At 40.3% G+C, this 15,403-nt stretch overlaps 1 protein-coding gene across 3 annotated transcripts in view; it reads right to left on the reverse strand.

Moving 5' to 3' along the window:
• The window catches only part of TCAIM (T cell activation inhibitor, mitochondrial), a 123,962-nt gene that overhangs the window by 31,090 nt on the left and 77,469 nt on the right, over window positions 1-15,403 (reverse strand). For all 3 annotated transcript variants that reach the window (XR_013216849.1, XM_077268980.1, XM_077268981.1), the window contains exons 2-6: window positions 14,871-14,940; window positions 13,543-13,678; window positions 10,425-10,578; window positions 7,526-7,772; window positions 4,225-4,347 (exon numbers count right to left, since the gene is read on the reverse strand). Coding sequence is in view for 2 of the 3 variants with exons in the window: in XM_077268980.1 (XP_077125095.1) it covers window positions 4,225-4,347; window positions 7,526-7,772; window positions 10,425-10,578; window positions 13,543-13,678; window positions 14,871-14,899 (689 nt within the window). In the remaining variant the exon portion in view is untranslated. The remainder of the gene's footprint in view (window positions 1-4,224; window positions 4,348-7,525; window positions 7,773-10,424; window positions 10,579-13,542; window positions 13,679-14,870; window positions 14,941-15,403) is intronic.

The raw sequence follows: 15,403 nt of genomic DNA on the forward strand, positions 1-15,403 counted from the left end.
ATCTTTTGTTTAGTTATTCAAAAAAAGGAGACTCGAATATCCTGAAATGGTAAAATGTATAGCTTTGCAATGTTTTCATACCCTTGACGTCAGAGACACATCAAGGTGATGAGCGTATGTGCTCGGATATCGTGTTCTCCCAGCATGCTCTGGTGTTATCCAAGTATCTCGGGTGTGACTGAATAACATGTTCTAGTCCCCGCTGCTGCATGATTCGCGGCTGTTAGACAGCTGCAACACATGTGGGATTGCCTAACAAACAGGCAAACCCGGCTGTCTAACAGCCGCGAATCATGCAGCTGCGGGGACTTGAGCATATTAGTCAGGCACGCCCAAGATACTCGGATAACCCCGAGCATGCTCGGTTAACACTGTATCCGAGCACTCTCACTCATCACTATTGGTAATGCAAGACGGCCTTTGCTCTTTCAGTGGATTCGTAAGACATCACTCATCCTCAATACTGAAAACTTTAGCTGGGGAAAGCAATGTACCCTTCTGGTCACTAAGCCAAGTCTGACATATTCCCTATTTTTTCTTTTCTACTTGAACAGAATTTGAAGCTTCTAATTCCACTGGAAAATATGTAACAATGTCACCCACCTACCATGTGTCATTTACAACACTGCTGTTTAAAGGGAATCTGTCAGTAGGATTTCACCCCCCAAACTATTTATATGTGCAGGTAGTTCCTTCAACAAGTCCAGTAATACCTTTACATGGCCGGTCTGTTCCTCGATTATTGAGAAATCAACATTGTACTTAATATATAAATGAGGCTGAAGAGCTATTTATAGATCTGAAGCCTCTGTCACTCCAGCTCTATTCCCAGACAAGTGCCGCTTTTTCCTGCTTCGAGACATTGTGCAGGATAGTTTGTGAATTAAATCCGCGCTGTCACAATAATACAGATTCGGGTGTAATGAAAAAATACCACAAAGACATACCATGTGGTATTTTCCTGATGAAGAGGTCAGACAGACCTCGAAACGCGTTGAATAAACCACCAGAGTTTTTCATTACATTCGAATCTGTATTATTGTATCAGCATGGATTTAATCCACAAACTATCCTGCACAATGTCTCTGAGAAGGTTGCGTGGGCGGCCTGTGGATCTGCAGCAGCCGATACGCACATGCTCTTGCTTTATACCATCAGGTGAGCAGCTCCCTGTTAAAAACTGCACTAAATCTGAGGATAAGACCCTATATGCGCTTTTTGTCTCCCTTTTTCCTGCTTGACTGACGTCTCTCTTGCCTGAGGACACAGCAAAGAGGCAGGGAATAGAGCCGGAGTGACAGAGGCTTCAGATCTACAAATAGCTCTTCAGCCTCTTTCCAGATCGATTCAAATGCTGATTTCTCAGTAACAGAGGACCGGACTACCCATGTAAAGGTATTTCTGGACTTGGCTATTAAAGAGCTACATGCATATTTAAATAGTATGAAGGGGTACAATCCTGCTGCTAGATTCCCTTTAAGTGACATATGTCTTTTGAGTTCTCTTAGGGACCCAGGGCTGGAGGGCAATTTCTACCTCTACATCCCTGTCTGGAGTAGGAAAGCATTGTATACGATTACGAAAACATATTATGTTTTTTTTTTTTCAAGAAAGAGTATCACATACATCCAGATTGATTTAAATGAAAACAACAAATAGCAACATAACAAACATGGGTCTTGAAGGAAAGCAGCCATGTTTGGTTTTATTTACTACCACCCCTTTAAGTGATTTGACCCACATTGGGGTTGCTTGGCTGAATGGAGAGCGCTGTCTCTGAAATGACAGATGAGATAATGCAGCAGTCTACTAAACTGTCTGAATTCTGAGCTGTCTAAATAATCGCACAACTCTTCTAAAGTTTTTGTGAACCCGGTCATCCAGCAGCGGTGTGTAAATTCCACCGGCTGAAGCAACTGTATGAATCAGTAGAAGCAGCAAACATCAAGAAAAAGTGATGTCACAAATGGATTGTTACTGAGCGGACATAAAAATCAGCAACCTGAATATGATAATTAACATTACCCAGCAGTCATGTATTCAGTATCGCACACTAAAATGACCATAAAAGAAAAAGCAGTATATATTTCATGTTATGGGTCTTATGTCCAAAATATACTTATAACTTAAAGAGCAGCCGTCAGGAGGTCAAAAGTGGATAGTTTTGCTCTTTCTTTATTCTCGCTGCTCCCCTCGGTATTTGTTGTTTGTTTCTTAATTCTCCTTACAGTTCAAGAAGTATTTTTTATGGTTCTTTCCCAGGGGGCATGGCACAGGATGTCTGTAGACTGCTCTGCATTATTACCCTATGAGCAACACCCCCATTGATAAATACTATATGAAGTAAAACTAAATAAAAAGGCATCAATACCAAATATTTTATTTTTTAATAATTTGCATTTTGCCATTTTCCCTTAAGGAAAAAAATGTAGCAATTTAAACTTAGATATAAACATATTTTTATCAAATGAATTTTTAATGTGTTTTCCCAATTTTTATTAGTACCCTTAAGGGACTAGCGACCTCTTGTTTATCTACACAATATACTACAATACTTCAGGCTGAGCGTCATTGGCATAATGCCATAGCAGGTACGCCGTCTTCAATAAGCTCCTGGATGCCGGGCAACCCATCATCTCCCAGCGATCTGGAGGGGAGGAGAAAATGGGCTTCACACTCATGCACACGGCAGCCGAACGCTGTAAACCTACATAACGGAGGCAGCGCAGCATAGTAATTCAGGAGTGGAACTCCTGTTCAAGGAATTCATCTAGGAGTGTGGTGGGAATCTTGAACCTATAGGTGTTTCAAAGAAATTTATATCATTGAGCCGCGAAAATTAAAAATTATGTTTTCCCACTAAAATCTTGCTTTTGCCCCATTTTTTTATTTTTCACAAGGTATAACAACAGGAGAAAATGATCGCCACAATTTGATGTGTAATTTCTTCACAGTTGGCCAATACTCCATATGTGGTTGGAAACTACTGTGGGGCACATGGGATGGGAAGGTGGGCAGATCCTCCTGGAAAGTTTGTGGCTGTCATTCGCAAAGCCTGTGCACTACTAGATTATCAGAAACCATCCTCAAGTCATCCTATTATGGAAATTACTCACATCTGGAAATTCATATGTGGGTGTAGGGGCTATGAATTCCCAGTTGGGAGCAATTTCCACAATAGGGTGACTTGAGGGTGGTTATTTTGTAGACGTTTTCCGGAAATAAACTGCAGTTGATGTTGAAAAGTGAAAATTACAAATATGCCACTTAGAGCCCAATAAATTGTGCTCAACTTCTGGAGACATGGACCCAATAAATTGTAAAGTAATAAGGTCATTTGGATTTGGGATTGTAGAGGTCACTGAATTTTTTGAGGGACAGTCACATCAAATTTCCAGAGCTTTTGTGTTACCAGTAAATGGGAACCCTCTATATATCACATTCCAGCATTAATGAAGGACCAGCAGAAGGATGAAGCGCTAAATTCATTAAAAATGGAATGAATTTGGCGCATCATCTCAGTGGTGTGTGCCATCATGCGCCTCCCCGGGAATGTTACTTTAGTCAGGGATCGGAGCATAATTTCTGGTGTAAGAAATACTAGCACTTTGGCTGAAGTTAATTGGCTGGCGTTTCACCCCCTTCTCTCTGCCCATTTTGACAGAGCTGCTTCAAACTGGCTTGAAAATTTTGCGTCAGCGATGATGCTGGCTGTCAATTAAAGGGGAAAAACAGTCACCATGTTATAGAGCAGGGGGAGCGGATTAGATTCTTTTATAATTTTGTAAGAAATGATTCTGCATAACCTGAACTTTAAACATTTAACCCTCTGCTCTCTCTGGTATTTTGGGTCTAGTGGGCGGTCCTGTCAGTGACAGACAGCTTTCTTTGTGAGCATACATAGACAGCTGTGTGACTGACAGGACTGCCCACTGGACCCTAAATCCCAGAGAGATAAATGTTTAAAATTCAGGTTATACTGAATCATTTCAGGTCCTGTGCCGACACGATCACCTTGACATACTTGTATGTCCATTTACGAAAACAGCTTTGAAAATTAGACATACTGGTATGTCCAATGTTGAGAAGGGGTTAAAATATTATTTCTGCACAAAGAAAAATGCGTGAATGTTACTCTTTCTAAATTGCCATACAAATTCTGCATATTATGTTGCATAGACCTGTACTTTTGAAATGTGATCTATTTCCTATGTAGATATTTACCGGACGTTAGAAAGTTGAAGTTCGTCGGACAGATCTGTTTTCAGGCGTTCTAGTTCTTCTCTTAGTGGAATACTAGTGTTCAGCTTCTTCTGTGCCACCTCTTTGTTACTTTGTATCCAAGCACTATTAAAAAAAATGCAAAAAGTAGAGATCCGCTTTTATAGTATCTCTCAATTATCTGTGAACTAGACAAACCTGTCACAACATAATAGCTCAATAGCCCCCCTAAAAAGCAGCTGTACTTGCCAATACTATGTCCCAAAGAAAAAGGCAGAGACAGCAAAGATGCAAAATACTGATGAAAAAACCATTGACACACTTACAATACATGGAGTGGGTGGCTACGTAGTATTAGAGATGCACGCGGATAAGACTTGCACCCCCTCCATGAATTGTGGGTGTGTGAGTGGTTGTTTCATCAGTATTTGTTCTCCCCTCCACCTCCTGCGTTCTCACAGTGTGGTATAATATTGTATTTTCTGTCAAATATCTATTAGAATCATCCTGCATTAAAATCTTAATACTTGTATTTAACAATATATTTAAGAATATTTACCACTGTGTTTTGTCGATATGATTATTTTGTATATTGTTGATATAACTAAACGCTCACTGTCTATTTCTATTCTTTTAAACATTCCTTTTTAATTATTGTGATTAACACTTGCAAGATTTCATCGATTGGGAGCACAATATATTACATGTATGGTTGCATGACCTACAGCTATGAATAAAAACAGTGTGGGGTCCGAAACGCACTAGCATTTATGATATATTTGTATGTCATGGATTTTTCAAATATGTATCCAAATAAAGGCGGAAAGATTTTTCATTCCATTCTGTAGCAACTTTTTATTTTGAATGAATTAGGCAATTTATAATAATAATATGTAGGAATTAGGGCTTGTTCACACGCTGCATTTTTGCTGCATTTCTCCAACAACAAAAAACACAGTTTAACTGTACCAGCAAAGGGAATACGGTTTCAGAAATCATGCACATCCTGCTTAGATTTTCCTTGCAGATTTGAAGCAGTTTCAAAATCTGCAGCCTGTCAATTCTTTCAGTGTTTTAGTAATATTTTTAACCCAGCATTTTTCCTGCCAAGAGATAGAAATGTCTGCTGAAAATACTTAAAGGGAATCTGTCAGCAGGATCAACCTTTCTAAGCTGTCTATATGGACAAGTAGATTTTAGGAAGCTGATTAACTAATATCTTAATATCTGTGGTCAGATTTCTTATTCCAGAGATATACAGGTTTTTGTTATATGTAAATGAGCTGTTGAGATCTATGGCCGGACACTGATTTGTATGAGAATCTGCCTCCAGAGATTATTTTTAATAAAAGAAAGAGTTACCAGTGTGATACACGTGACTAACACAGAATAGTAGAACTGTACTTTGTCTTCTTACAAATACATTTTCTGCAGTTCCCACAACTCTGCTGTATTGTAACACTGTCTGCCTGTGAGATGGAAGCTGAGAGGAACCGGCAGATGTGTTAGGTATAATCACACACAGCTCTGCAGTGAGATCAGGAGAGCGGCCATCACACATCACACTAGTAACTCCCCTTCATGTAAAATAAGCTCTGGAGGCAGCGTCCTCCCCATAGCCTGGAAGGGGGCATTTATATATTAGAGAGAGGCCATTACATGTCTCACACTGGAAATATCACCTTTTATTTAAATTAGTCTCTGGAGGCAGATTTTCAGACGGATCAGTGTCCGGCCCATAGATCTTAACAGCTCATTTACATGTGGATTTCTCCAGAATAAGACATTGGATCGCAGATATCAAGGTGTTATTTTATTTAGCTTTCTATGACCTGCGTGCCAATATAGATGGCTTAGGAGGGTGGATCCTACTGACAGATTCCCTTTATCGTGTGCACATACCTTACAATACAAGAGGTCAGGGAAAGCTGTCAGCACCTATAGAAATGTAAGTTGGAAGGCAGTTTTCGGGCCAGGTTAACCACTTATTGGAATAGGTAAGTTTCCAGGCAGCATTTGGAGGTTTGACATTGTCAGATGGAATAAGCAGAGCATGAACGCTGTAAGGGTGAGTGTGAGGTATTGATTATAGTGATAGAGAAGAGGTCGACATTGCCAGAAAGAAGGTTCAATATGTGGGGCGCTATTTGCAAATTAGATAAGAAAAATAGGATAAAGGAGACCGGGAGGAGGATTTGATGGCTAAAGTGACATTTGATATTTCATAGATTTATTCTCATTCAAAAAATGTTCCGATAAACTGTTTTAATATTAATTTTACAATCAACACTCGCTCACGACACACATGCCTCAGATGTTACTGTAATGGGAGACTCCGATTCCCACACTCACTCTTCCACTAACCTACCGCAATAGGCTGACAATGACCGGAGCCCACCCCACAGCCAGTCCACACATCCACATCACACATTTTCCTGCCCCCTTCTCCGTTTTCACAGGCCAGTGAGACGCCTGCACTGGTTTGAACACTAGCACACGAGCCACCCCGCTCGCCCGAGCGTTTCTTACACTGGGCCATACACAAGGAACCACTATCCATTCTCACCGTCTTCAGGGTTTGCAGCTATGTTTAGAGCAGCAAGAAGCAAACTTATTACATTTTAGATTTAATATACAAAAATAATATAGGGCTTAAAAATAGATGAAAAAATAAAAACATAAATATGAGAAAAAAACAGTAAAAAATAAAATGGATAAAATGCAGATATGTCTTAAGAACTGGATCCATGAGTGCTTCTGGAGGAGAACGCCGCAGGAAATATGGACAGATTGGCACTACTCATTGTTATAAAGGGTCTTACCAGATCCCTCCACTCCTGAGGTAAGAGGAGGACGGCTGACTGGATGCGATGTTCCTAACTTCTACCCTAGGTTATATTATTCCACAATAACCTCTACCAGAAACTATCTGGATGCCATCTTACCGAACACATTTTAAGAATTCTATCTACACCAAACAGGAGTATGGTAAATCCATAATTCAGGAAGATATTGCAATACTGTATACTTTGTGGAACTGCTTCTTACCCCAGCCCCTTATTTCCAGGGATCCTATCTTTTCCTTCCTCAATAATTTTTGTGTATACGATTATGCATGTTACTTATCATTGTATCAATAAAATCATGTTTAATTTTTGAAGTCAGCACTGCAACTATATTTATAAGGAAGTAATGTGGGTAAGAGCAGCAGCTTTATATGTTATTCTAATATACGACTGAAGATTTATCAGACGGTCTACAAGGCAGCTCATATGTCAAAACTGTTGCTTTTGATACCACTTACTTAATAGTTATTTGTGTTTTGTGTGCTTGCTCCAGCTCTTCCTCTGGGTCCTTATATCCAGTGAATGAGTAAAAGGTCTTGTCCCATTTTATGGGCCTGTAGAATGATGATGCCGCAGTCTTTGTAGACCTCACACTATCTGATGAGCTGTGCACATGGTCGGTAGACAGGCTGCAGGAATTCAGAATGCCCAGGACTGTACTCAAGAGGTCCCTGGAATCTAAAGTAAAACTGACTGCGCGAAAACCTATAAATGAAAAAAAATAAATGCAGAAATTAACGATATATGGTGACAAAAAAAGAAACAACCTCTCACTCTAAATACTGAATACTATTTCACCTAAATCTTTAAAAAGGGCTTCTCTACTAAATACATTTCTCTCTTACCCACAGGTAACGCATGTGTACTACCACTACAAATACACAGTGGAGATTGGAACCTTTGTTTTTGGGATCGAGATTGTCCCCGAGGTCAGACTCCAGCAAGCAGGAATTTATCAAATAGGTGACAGTTGTGAGTCAAACCCCCTTTAATGATGAAAAGGGTTGGTATGAAAAGGCCACACAATACCAGTTCTCTGCAGGATGAAGACGGTCCCCAATGGTGTGTGATCGAGGTAGTACCGATGCAACATGGTGATGAACAAGCACTCACAGACCTATCCCCCGGAGGAGAATGGCTGCTTAGTATTATGAATGCTAATATAAACTGAGCTCTTATAAGGTGCCAGTCACACAGATACATGTAGTGCGCCATGCAAGCTAACCGCCTATTGGTCATGCCCATATTATTAGATCAGGCGGCTGCCCAGAACCAGTGTAGGTATATCCAACAAATGTAGACACCCTATTTTTCCCACCAGCAATTAATTGTCGGGCTAGATAAAAAAAAATAAAAAATGTGGCATTAGTTGATACTTTGGCCAAAATATGCAAGCTTAAGTCAAGAGCCCTGTGTAAATGGCACCTTATCAAAGCCTTATCTGTGCGCATTTAAAATACTAAGTATTAAAGATGAGCAGATCGCTTCGTGCAACCCAGTCCATGGTCCAGGTCAGGGATCTCTGGGTGTGGAGAGGAATTGCAGAAATTTCCTGAACTTCCAGGTTCCATAGGACGGGTGTGACATCTGTATGGTGTGCGGAGGACAGGTGACGTCTTGTGAACACGGCTAATCACAAGCACTGCCCTGGACCGTGGTTGCGTGAAGCAATCCGCTCATCTTTACTAAGTATCAAACCCCCACACCTTCATTGAGGATCGATGCGCGAGTGGTTATTCATCAGTATTTTGCACTAGTGCTACCTCCATCCTCTATCTTTGTAGCCTGCAGTGAGCTGGTATTTTACCCAGTGTTTGTATGGGTAAATATGGCTTTTTTTTTCAATGATGTGATATAATTTTTTTTTACATTACAGTGAATTAAGAAATGGTTAGTTCTAAAATCTGCTGCATTATTTCACTTCATTTTTGCTGCCAAAACCATGGTAGTCTGACTGCATGATTACAGTTAGGGCTCATTCCCACTTGCGATAGAATTGGATCAGTGCAATCCGATAAAAAAAAAAATCGGATTGCAATCGCCCCAATGTTTCTCTATGGTGCAGCTCACATCTGCAATTATTTTCCCATGCTGATTTGGCATGCAAAAATAATCCCAGCATGCTGCGACTGAACCCGAGAATCGGATCACACGCACCCACATAAGTCTATGAGTGACATCGCACAGATATCACCTGAGTGCTGTGCGATTCCCGCCAAGGCCGGCAGCAGAGGACATGGAGAAATTAATTTCTCTGCTTCCTCCGCAGCTGTGCTCCGATCCGCTCATGTGAGAGGCTCGGAGCACAGAGCACTGACACTCTGCTCACGCTCGCAGCAGAGTCGAAGCCCAGTGTCATTAGCATATCGTATCCGATGCTCTCACATGAGAGAATCATTGGATGCCATACGCTAATGGGACCCTGATCTTAGGTATATTTTTCTCTAAAAAGCAGTGGATTTCTGAAAAAACATACTTTGAAAAGCCGGCCGTAAACCATAGGAAGAGACAAAATGAATCTGATGCGTTCCCTGGCTTAATTTATGGTCCCTGGCTAGCATTTCAAACTATATGTTCTCTGAAACCATGCGCTATTTCAGAGAAAAACATACATGGTTGTAATAGTGCAGCCAGTGTCTGATTCATAATGACATCAAAAGACTGACCGTCACTTCCAAACAGAAAACTGGTGTGCACAGGGGCATACTGTGCTGCCCGTTGGCTAGGCAGCAAGGATCGAATGACAGGTTCTCTTTAAAGTATGTTTCCAAGAACATTTGTACAGTAAGAATTGTAGCCACACTACAAAGAAAATAACTTATTTAGGGCTCATTCACAGTTTTTCACGTACAAGTGCTATCTGTTTTATTTTTTCACGGATAGTACTCGTACCTACGACAGTCTATGGGGTTATTCCCATTCCAATACGGATCCTAATGTCAAATCAAACTTGGCAATGACAGTCTGTGGTTTCTCATACATAAAAAAAACTGTTGTGTGAATGAGCCCTTAGCTGGAGAAGTCACCACAGCACGGGATACCGTGTAGGACTACCCTTACATCTGCCACACTAAAGCGTTTATCCTGCTCTTAATAGAATAGTTTGGGCCGTATACTGGAATTGTGAGCATGGGTAGCAATATCCTGACCATGACAGACATAGGTATAGGACTATGCTGAATCTTTATGTAGGATAAGCCGGATTATGTCAACTTTGGTTAATTACTGTTATAAATGACTGATGAGTCTTATTCTGGCTACTGTCTCAGCGCTTCATTATTACATTTCTATAATGAGATGAATGGCTGAACATGTCCTACTTTATACATCCCATCAATAAACGAACAAAGCAAATACCTGATTCCCTGGAAGACTCTTGATCATTTTCAGGGATCTGTACGGTTTCGCGAACATAAAATGTAAGTTGAGCAGGTTTGTGTGACCTCAGACCAGGTTTTTGGATATTCTCCAAATATCCATTTAACCTCTTTAGTGAGTTTTCATTTACCTCCTATAAAAGGGTAAATATGAAAAATGTAACATTAACGGTAAATGATGCCACACTTGTTATTTAGGCTATGCTCACATCCAGCGTTTTCGCAGTGTTTGTTTTTGGGAGGGGGTTCAGTTGCAATTTTTTCCTGTAGAAAAGAAACTACGTTTTACAGCACCAGCAGAAATGATGAGATTTCAGAAATCTCATGCACACGTTTGTTTTTTTTCCCCAACTGAATTTGAGCACTGTTAATTCTTTAAGTGTTTTTGCAGCTTTTGTTTTTCACCCATAGAAAGCAATAAAAACTGCATTAAAAAACAGCAGCAAAAATGCACTTTTGCTGCTAGCCTGGGGGATAAAACTAACTTTATTAATCATGTACTGTAGACAAATCACACATTTATTCTGCACCCAAAAAAAGCAGCAGAAACACTTTGAAAGCGGTTTTAGCTTCTGGAAAAAAAGTCTGCAAAAACGCTGTGTGTGAACATAGTCTTACTCTATTTAGTGTTTTCAGATATGTAACCTGAAACTACTCGTCATCACGGGATTACACAGATACAGTCATAGTGAAACAAGTACTCTTTCCTTCAATTATATGCATTTTTTTCAGGACATATGGTATAACAATTGGGCAGTCCTCCTCATCTTCTACAAGTAAATTACTTCAGCCAACATCATAAAAAAACACAAAAAACAGAGTTGAGAGAAGTGTCTATTCATTAATTTTTTTTTTTAATGAAACCTACTAAAAAAATAACTAAATAACCGATAAAAAGAAAAGTACTAGGACAAAATTAAATACAAATTATCTTTATTAATGAATGTGATTAAAAACATCAAAACGGGAAATGCATATCCAACATAATAAATACAACCGTAGAAAGTGTGTGTCAAACATGGTGAAAAGTTACCCTGAAAAATGCATATAAACAGGACATATAAATCGAGAAAATTGGTATAGATTCACCCACCAACGATCCTTAATTTTGCCTTAGCACTTTTCTTGTATCCTATTAGAGCAATTAGGAGATTTACCCCGTTTGGGGATCCAATCTCCTTTATTTATTAAAAAAAATAAAGAAACAAACATGGAAGGAAGCCTAGGAGAAAAAGCTCCTTCTCTCCAAAAAAGAATACGACTTCAGTTTGAAAAGTCATTTTCCTCCCAACTTCCTATTTGATGCTATAATCTAAGCTATTTTCTAATATACGGAACTTGCTTTGGAAACTCCCTACCGTTCCTTAACTACACTAGCTAACAGCTATTCAATTTTTTTTTTCCTCTACTTCCTGAGTGATGGCGCTTTGTTTGAGAATCCCAGTGCATGCTGGGATACTCAACGCGTTATCAGGGGGGCAGAAGATGCGGTCACTGTCACAGTCTCTGCCCCCTCCTTGAAACGAAGCGTCATCAGTGACCATAGTTTCAGGGACTGGTCCATGCTCTGTCCCTTCTCCTGTGCGCTGTAAGGGTGAGACAATATTGCGCTAAAGCAATATGTTATTTTCAAAGCTATATGTTATTTTAGTTTTATATGTAATTAAATTGGTTACACTTATGTTTTCTAAAAGTTATTTGTTCTAAAAAAAAAGAAAAAAAAAACTATTTTGAAAGCAGGTGTGTTATTTTCTAGACACTAGAAGTTGATTGTTTGTTCATAAAAGCACAAAATCAAGTGTCAGAAGTCATCGCTAAATGGGTTGTACTGGTTATTGATGGGGGATAATTTATTGATTGCTCGGGATTTGACTACTGGGTCCCATTAGGGTATGTGCACACGTCCGGATTTCTTGCAGAAATTTCCTGAAGAAAACCGGAAATTTTCTGCAAGAAATCCGCATTTTTTTTTTTGCGTTTTTTTCGCGTTTTTTTAGCATTCTGCAAGCGTAATTAGCTTGCAGAATGCTAAAGTTTTCCAAGAGATCTGTAGCATCGCTTGGAAAACTGACTGACAGGTTGGTCACACTTGTCAAACATACTGTTTGACAAGTGTGACCAACTTTTTACTATAGATGCTGCTTTTGCAGCATCTATAGTAAAAGATAGAATGTTTAAAAATAATAAAAAAAATAAAAAAAATGCTTATACTCACCCGCAGACAGCTGATCTCCTCACCGGCGTCCGTTCCGTATAGATGGTGTGCGCGCAGGACCTTCCATGACGTCACGGTCACGTGAGCGGTCACATGACCGGTCTCGACCAATCACAGGACCGTGACGTCATCGGCAGGGTCCTTCACCGCACACCAGCTACAGGAACCGAACGGCAGCGTGCAGCGGTGAGGCGGGAACACTGCGGGGGACATCGAGGGTGAGTATAGGACTATTTTTTATTTTAATTCTTTTATTTTTGACCAATTATATGGTGCCCAGTGTGTGGAGGAGAGTCTCCTCTCCTCCACCCTGGGTACCAACCGCACATAATCTGCTTACTTCCCGCATGGTGGGCACAGCCCCGTGCGGGAAGTAAGCAGATCAATGGACCCCTAGGTGTGCGGAATCCCTGCAATTCCGCATTTTTAATGAACATGTTGCTTTTTTTTCCGCGATGCGATTTTTTCGCGGAAAAAATCGCAACATTTGCACAAAAAATGCGGAATACACTGTAAATAATAGGAGGCATATGTTAGCGTTTTTTTCGCGTTTTTATCACGTTTTTATAGCGAAAAAACGCGAAAAAAACGCTAAAAATCCTGAACGTGTGCACATGGCCTGAGATCCCAAGAACTAAAGAACTCCCTTTGAATGGAGCAAAGTTAAAGCATGTCCTAAAGAAAAAGAATGGATCAAAAGGTGTCCATGGATAGTAGATTAATGGGGTTAAACAAAGTAATTTAGTTAAGATGAGATCTGAGCACATTTACTTTCCCAGACATCTGATTCTCTTTTTGATCTAAATAAAAGATGCACAGGACACAGTTCTCCAGATTACACATTACCATAGAGAAAGCAAATGGCTGTGTAAATAAAACTTACTCTTTCTCGTGGGTGCTGACCAAAGAAATCTGGGTGCACAGCAAAATAGAATGGCCTTAAGGCATTGACAGCATCAGCACCAGACAGGGACCTGGCGTGGACCAGATGAATATAAAGGAGCTTACCCCAACAGAGCCTAAAGAAACAAAAATGTGCAAAAATAAAAAAATAGGTTCATCAGTTACCCCTTTAAGGTCCATTTACACAGCCCCAAACTGTTATGTTCTCCCATTTTCTTATTGATCTTGATCGACAGCACAATAAAAATAATTGTTCTTAGTAGATGGGGCTGAAAGGAACGGCTGATATTTACTATTATTGGGAGTGCTTATTCCGGGAGTCACCGTCAGGTCAATGATGTCACTACACTCACCGGCCACTTTATTAGGTACACCATGCTAGTAACGGGTTGGACCCCTTTTGCCTTCAGAACTGCCTCAATTCTTCGTGGCATAGATTCAACAAGGTGCTGGAAGCATTCCTCAGAGATTTTGGTCCATATTGACATGATGGCATCACACAGTTGCCGCAGATTTGTCGGCTGCACATCCCAAAGATGCTCCATACAAGGCAGGATGGATCCATGCTTTCATGTTGTTTACGCCAAATTCTGACCCTACCATCCGAATGTCGCAGCAGAAATCGAGACTCATCAGACCAAGCAACGTTTTTCCAATCTTCTACTGTCCAATTTCGATGAGCTTGTACAAATTGTAGCCTCAGTTTCCTGTTCTTAGCTGAAAGGAGTGGTACCCGGTGTGGTCTTCTGCTGCTGTAGCCCATCTGCCTCAAAGTTCGACGCACTGTGCATTCAGAGATGCTCTTAGGCCTACCTTGGTTGTAACGGGTGGCGATTTGAGTCACTGTTGCCTTTCTATCAGCTCGAACCAGTCTGCCCATTCTCCTCTGACCTCTGGCATCAACAAGGCATTTCCGCCCACAGAACTGCCGCTCACTGGATTTTTTTTCTTTTTCGGACCATTCTCTGTAAACCCTAGAGATGGTTGTGCGTGAAAATCCCAGTAGATCAGCAGTTTCTGAAATACTCAGACCAGCCCTTCTGGCACCAACAACCATGCCACGTTCAAAGGCACTCAAATCACCTTTCTTCCCCATACTGATGCTCGGTTTGAACTGCAGGAGATTGTCTTGACCATGTCTACATGCCTAAATGCACTGAGTTGCCGCCATGTGATTGGCTGATTAGAAATTAAGTGTTAACAAGAAGTTGGACAGGTGTACCTAATAAAGTGGCCAGTGAGTGTAGATGTGATTCTCCACACACACTTGTATGGAATATTAATTATTCAGGTCAGCTTTCAACTTACTGCTTTGTAGCTCTGCAGCAGGCAAACATGTCACTTTTGGTGTGAAATCCAGAAGAAATCAAAGGAGAACCTGAAACAGATAAAGGAATTATAAAGTTCAGTTCACTCTTGGATATATTTTCTTGTACAGGGCATAACTGGGTAGGAGGCAAATTAAGAAGAAAATAAATATACAGCTTTTAATTTTACCTCTCCCTTTAGGCTCACTTCTTTTAAAATAAAATTAAGAAAATCTAAAATATAATTTTTTTTTTTCCTAGTGTTGCAGATTGTACAAAGATTTTGGAACATGCACAGCCAAAAAATAAATGCCAGGATGATCTCTCTGGAATATGACATTGGATCGCAGGTATTAAGGCACCATTTTATTCAGCTTCCTACTGCTTAGCAGGGTTGATCTTACTAACAGATGCCCTTTAATGTGTATTACAGCATCGTGGCCTAGTGGTTTGTATGTTCTCCCCATATCTGTGTGGGTTTTCTCCAGGTTCTCCAGTTTCCTCCGACACTCCAAAGACATACTGATAAGGAAT

The sequence above is a fragment of the Ranitomeya variabilis genome, chromosome 6 (assembly GCF_051348905.1).
Source record: "Ranitomeya variabilis isolate aRanVar5 chromosome 6, aRanVar5.hap1, whole genome shotgun sequence".
Classification (NCBI taxonomy): domain Eukaryota; kingdom Metazoa; phylum Chordata; class Amphibia; order Anura; family Dendrobatidae; genus Ranitomeya; species Ranitomeya variabilis.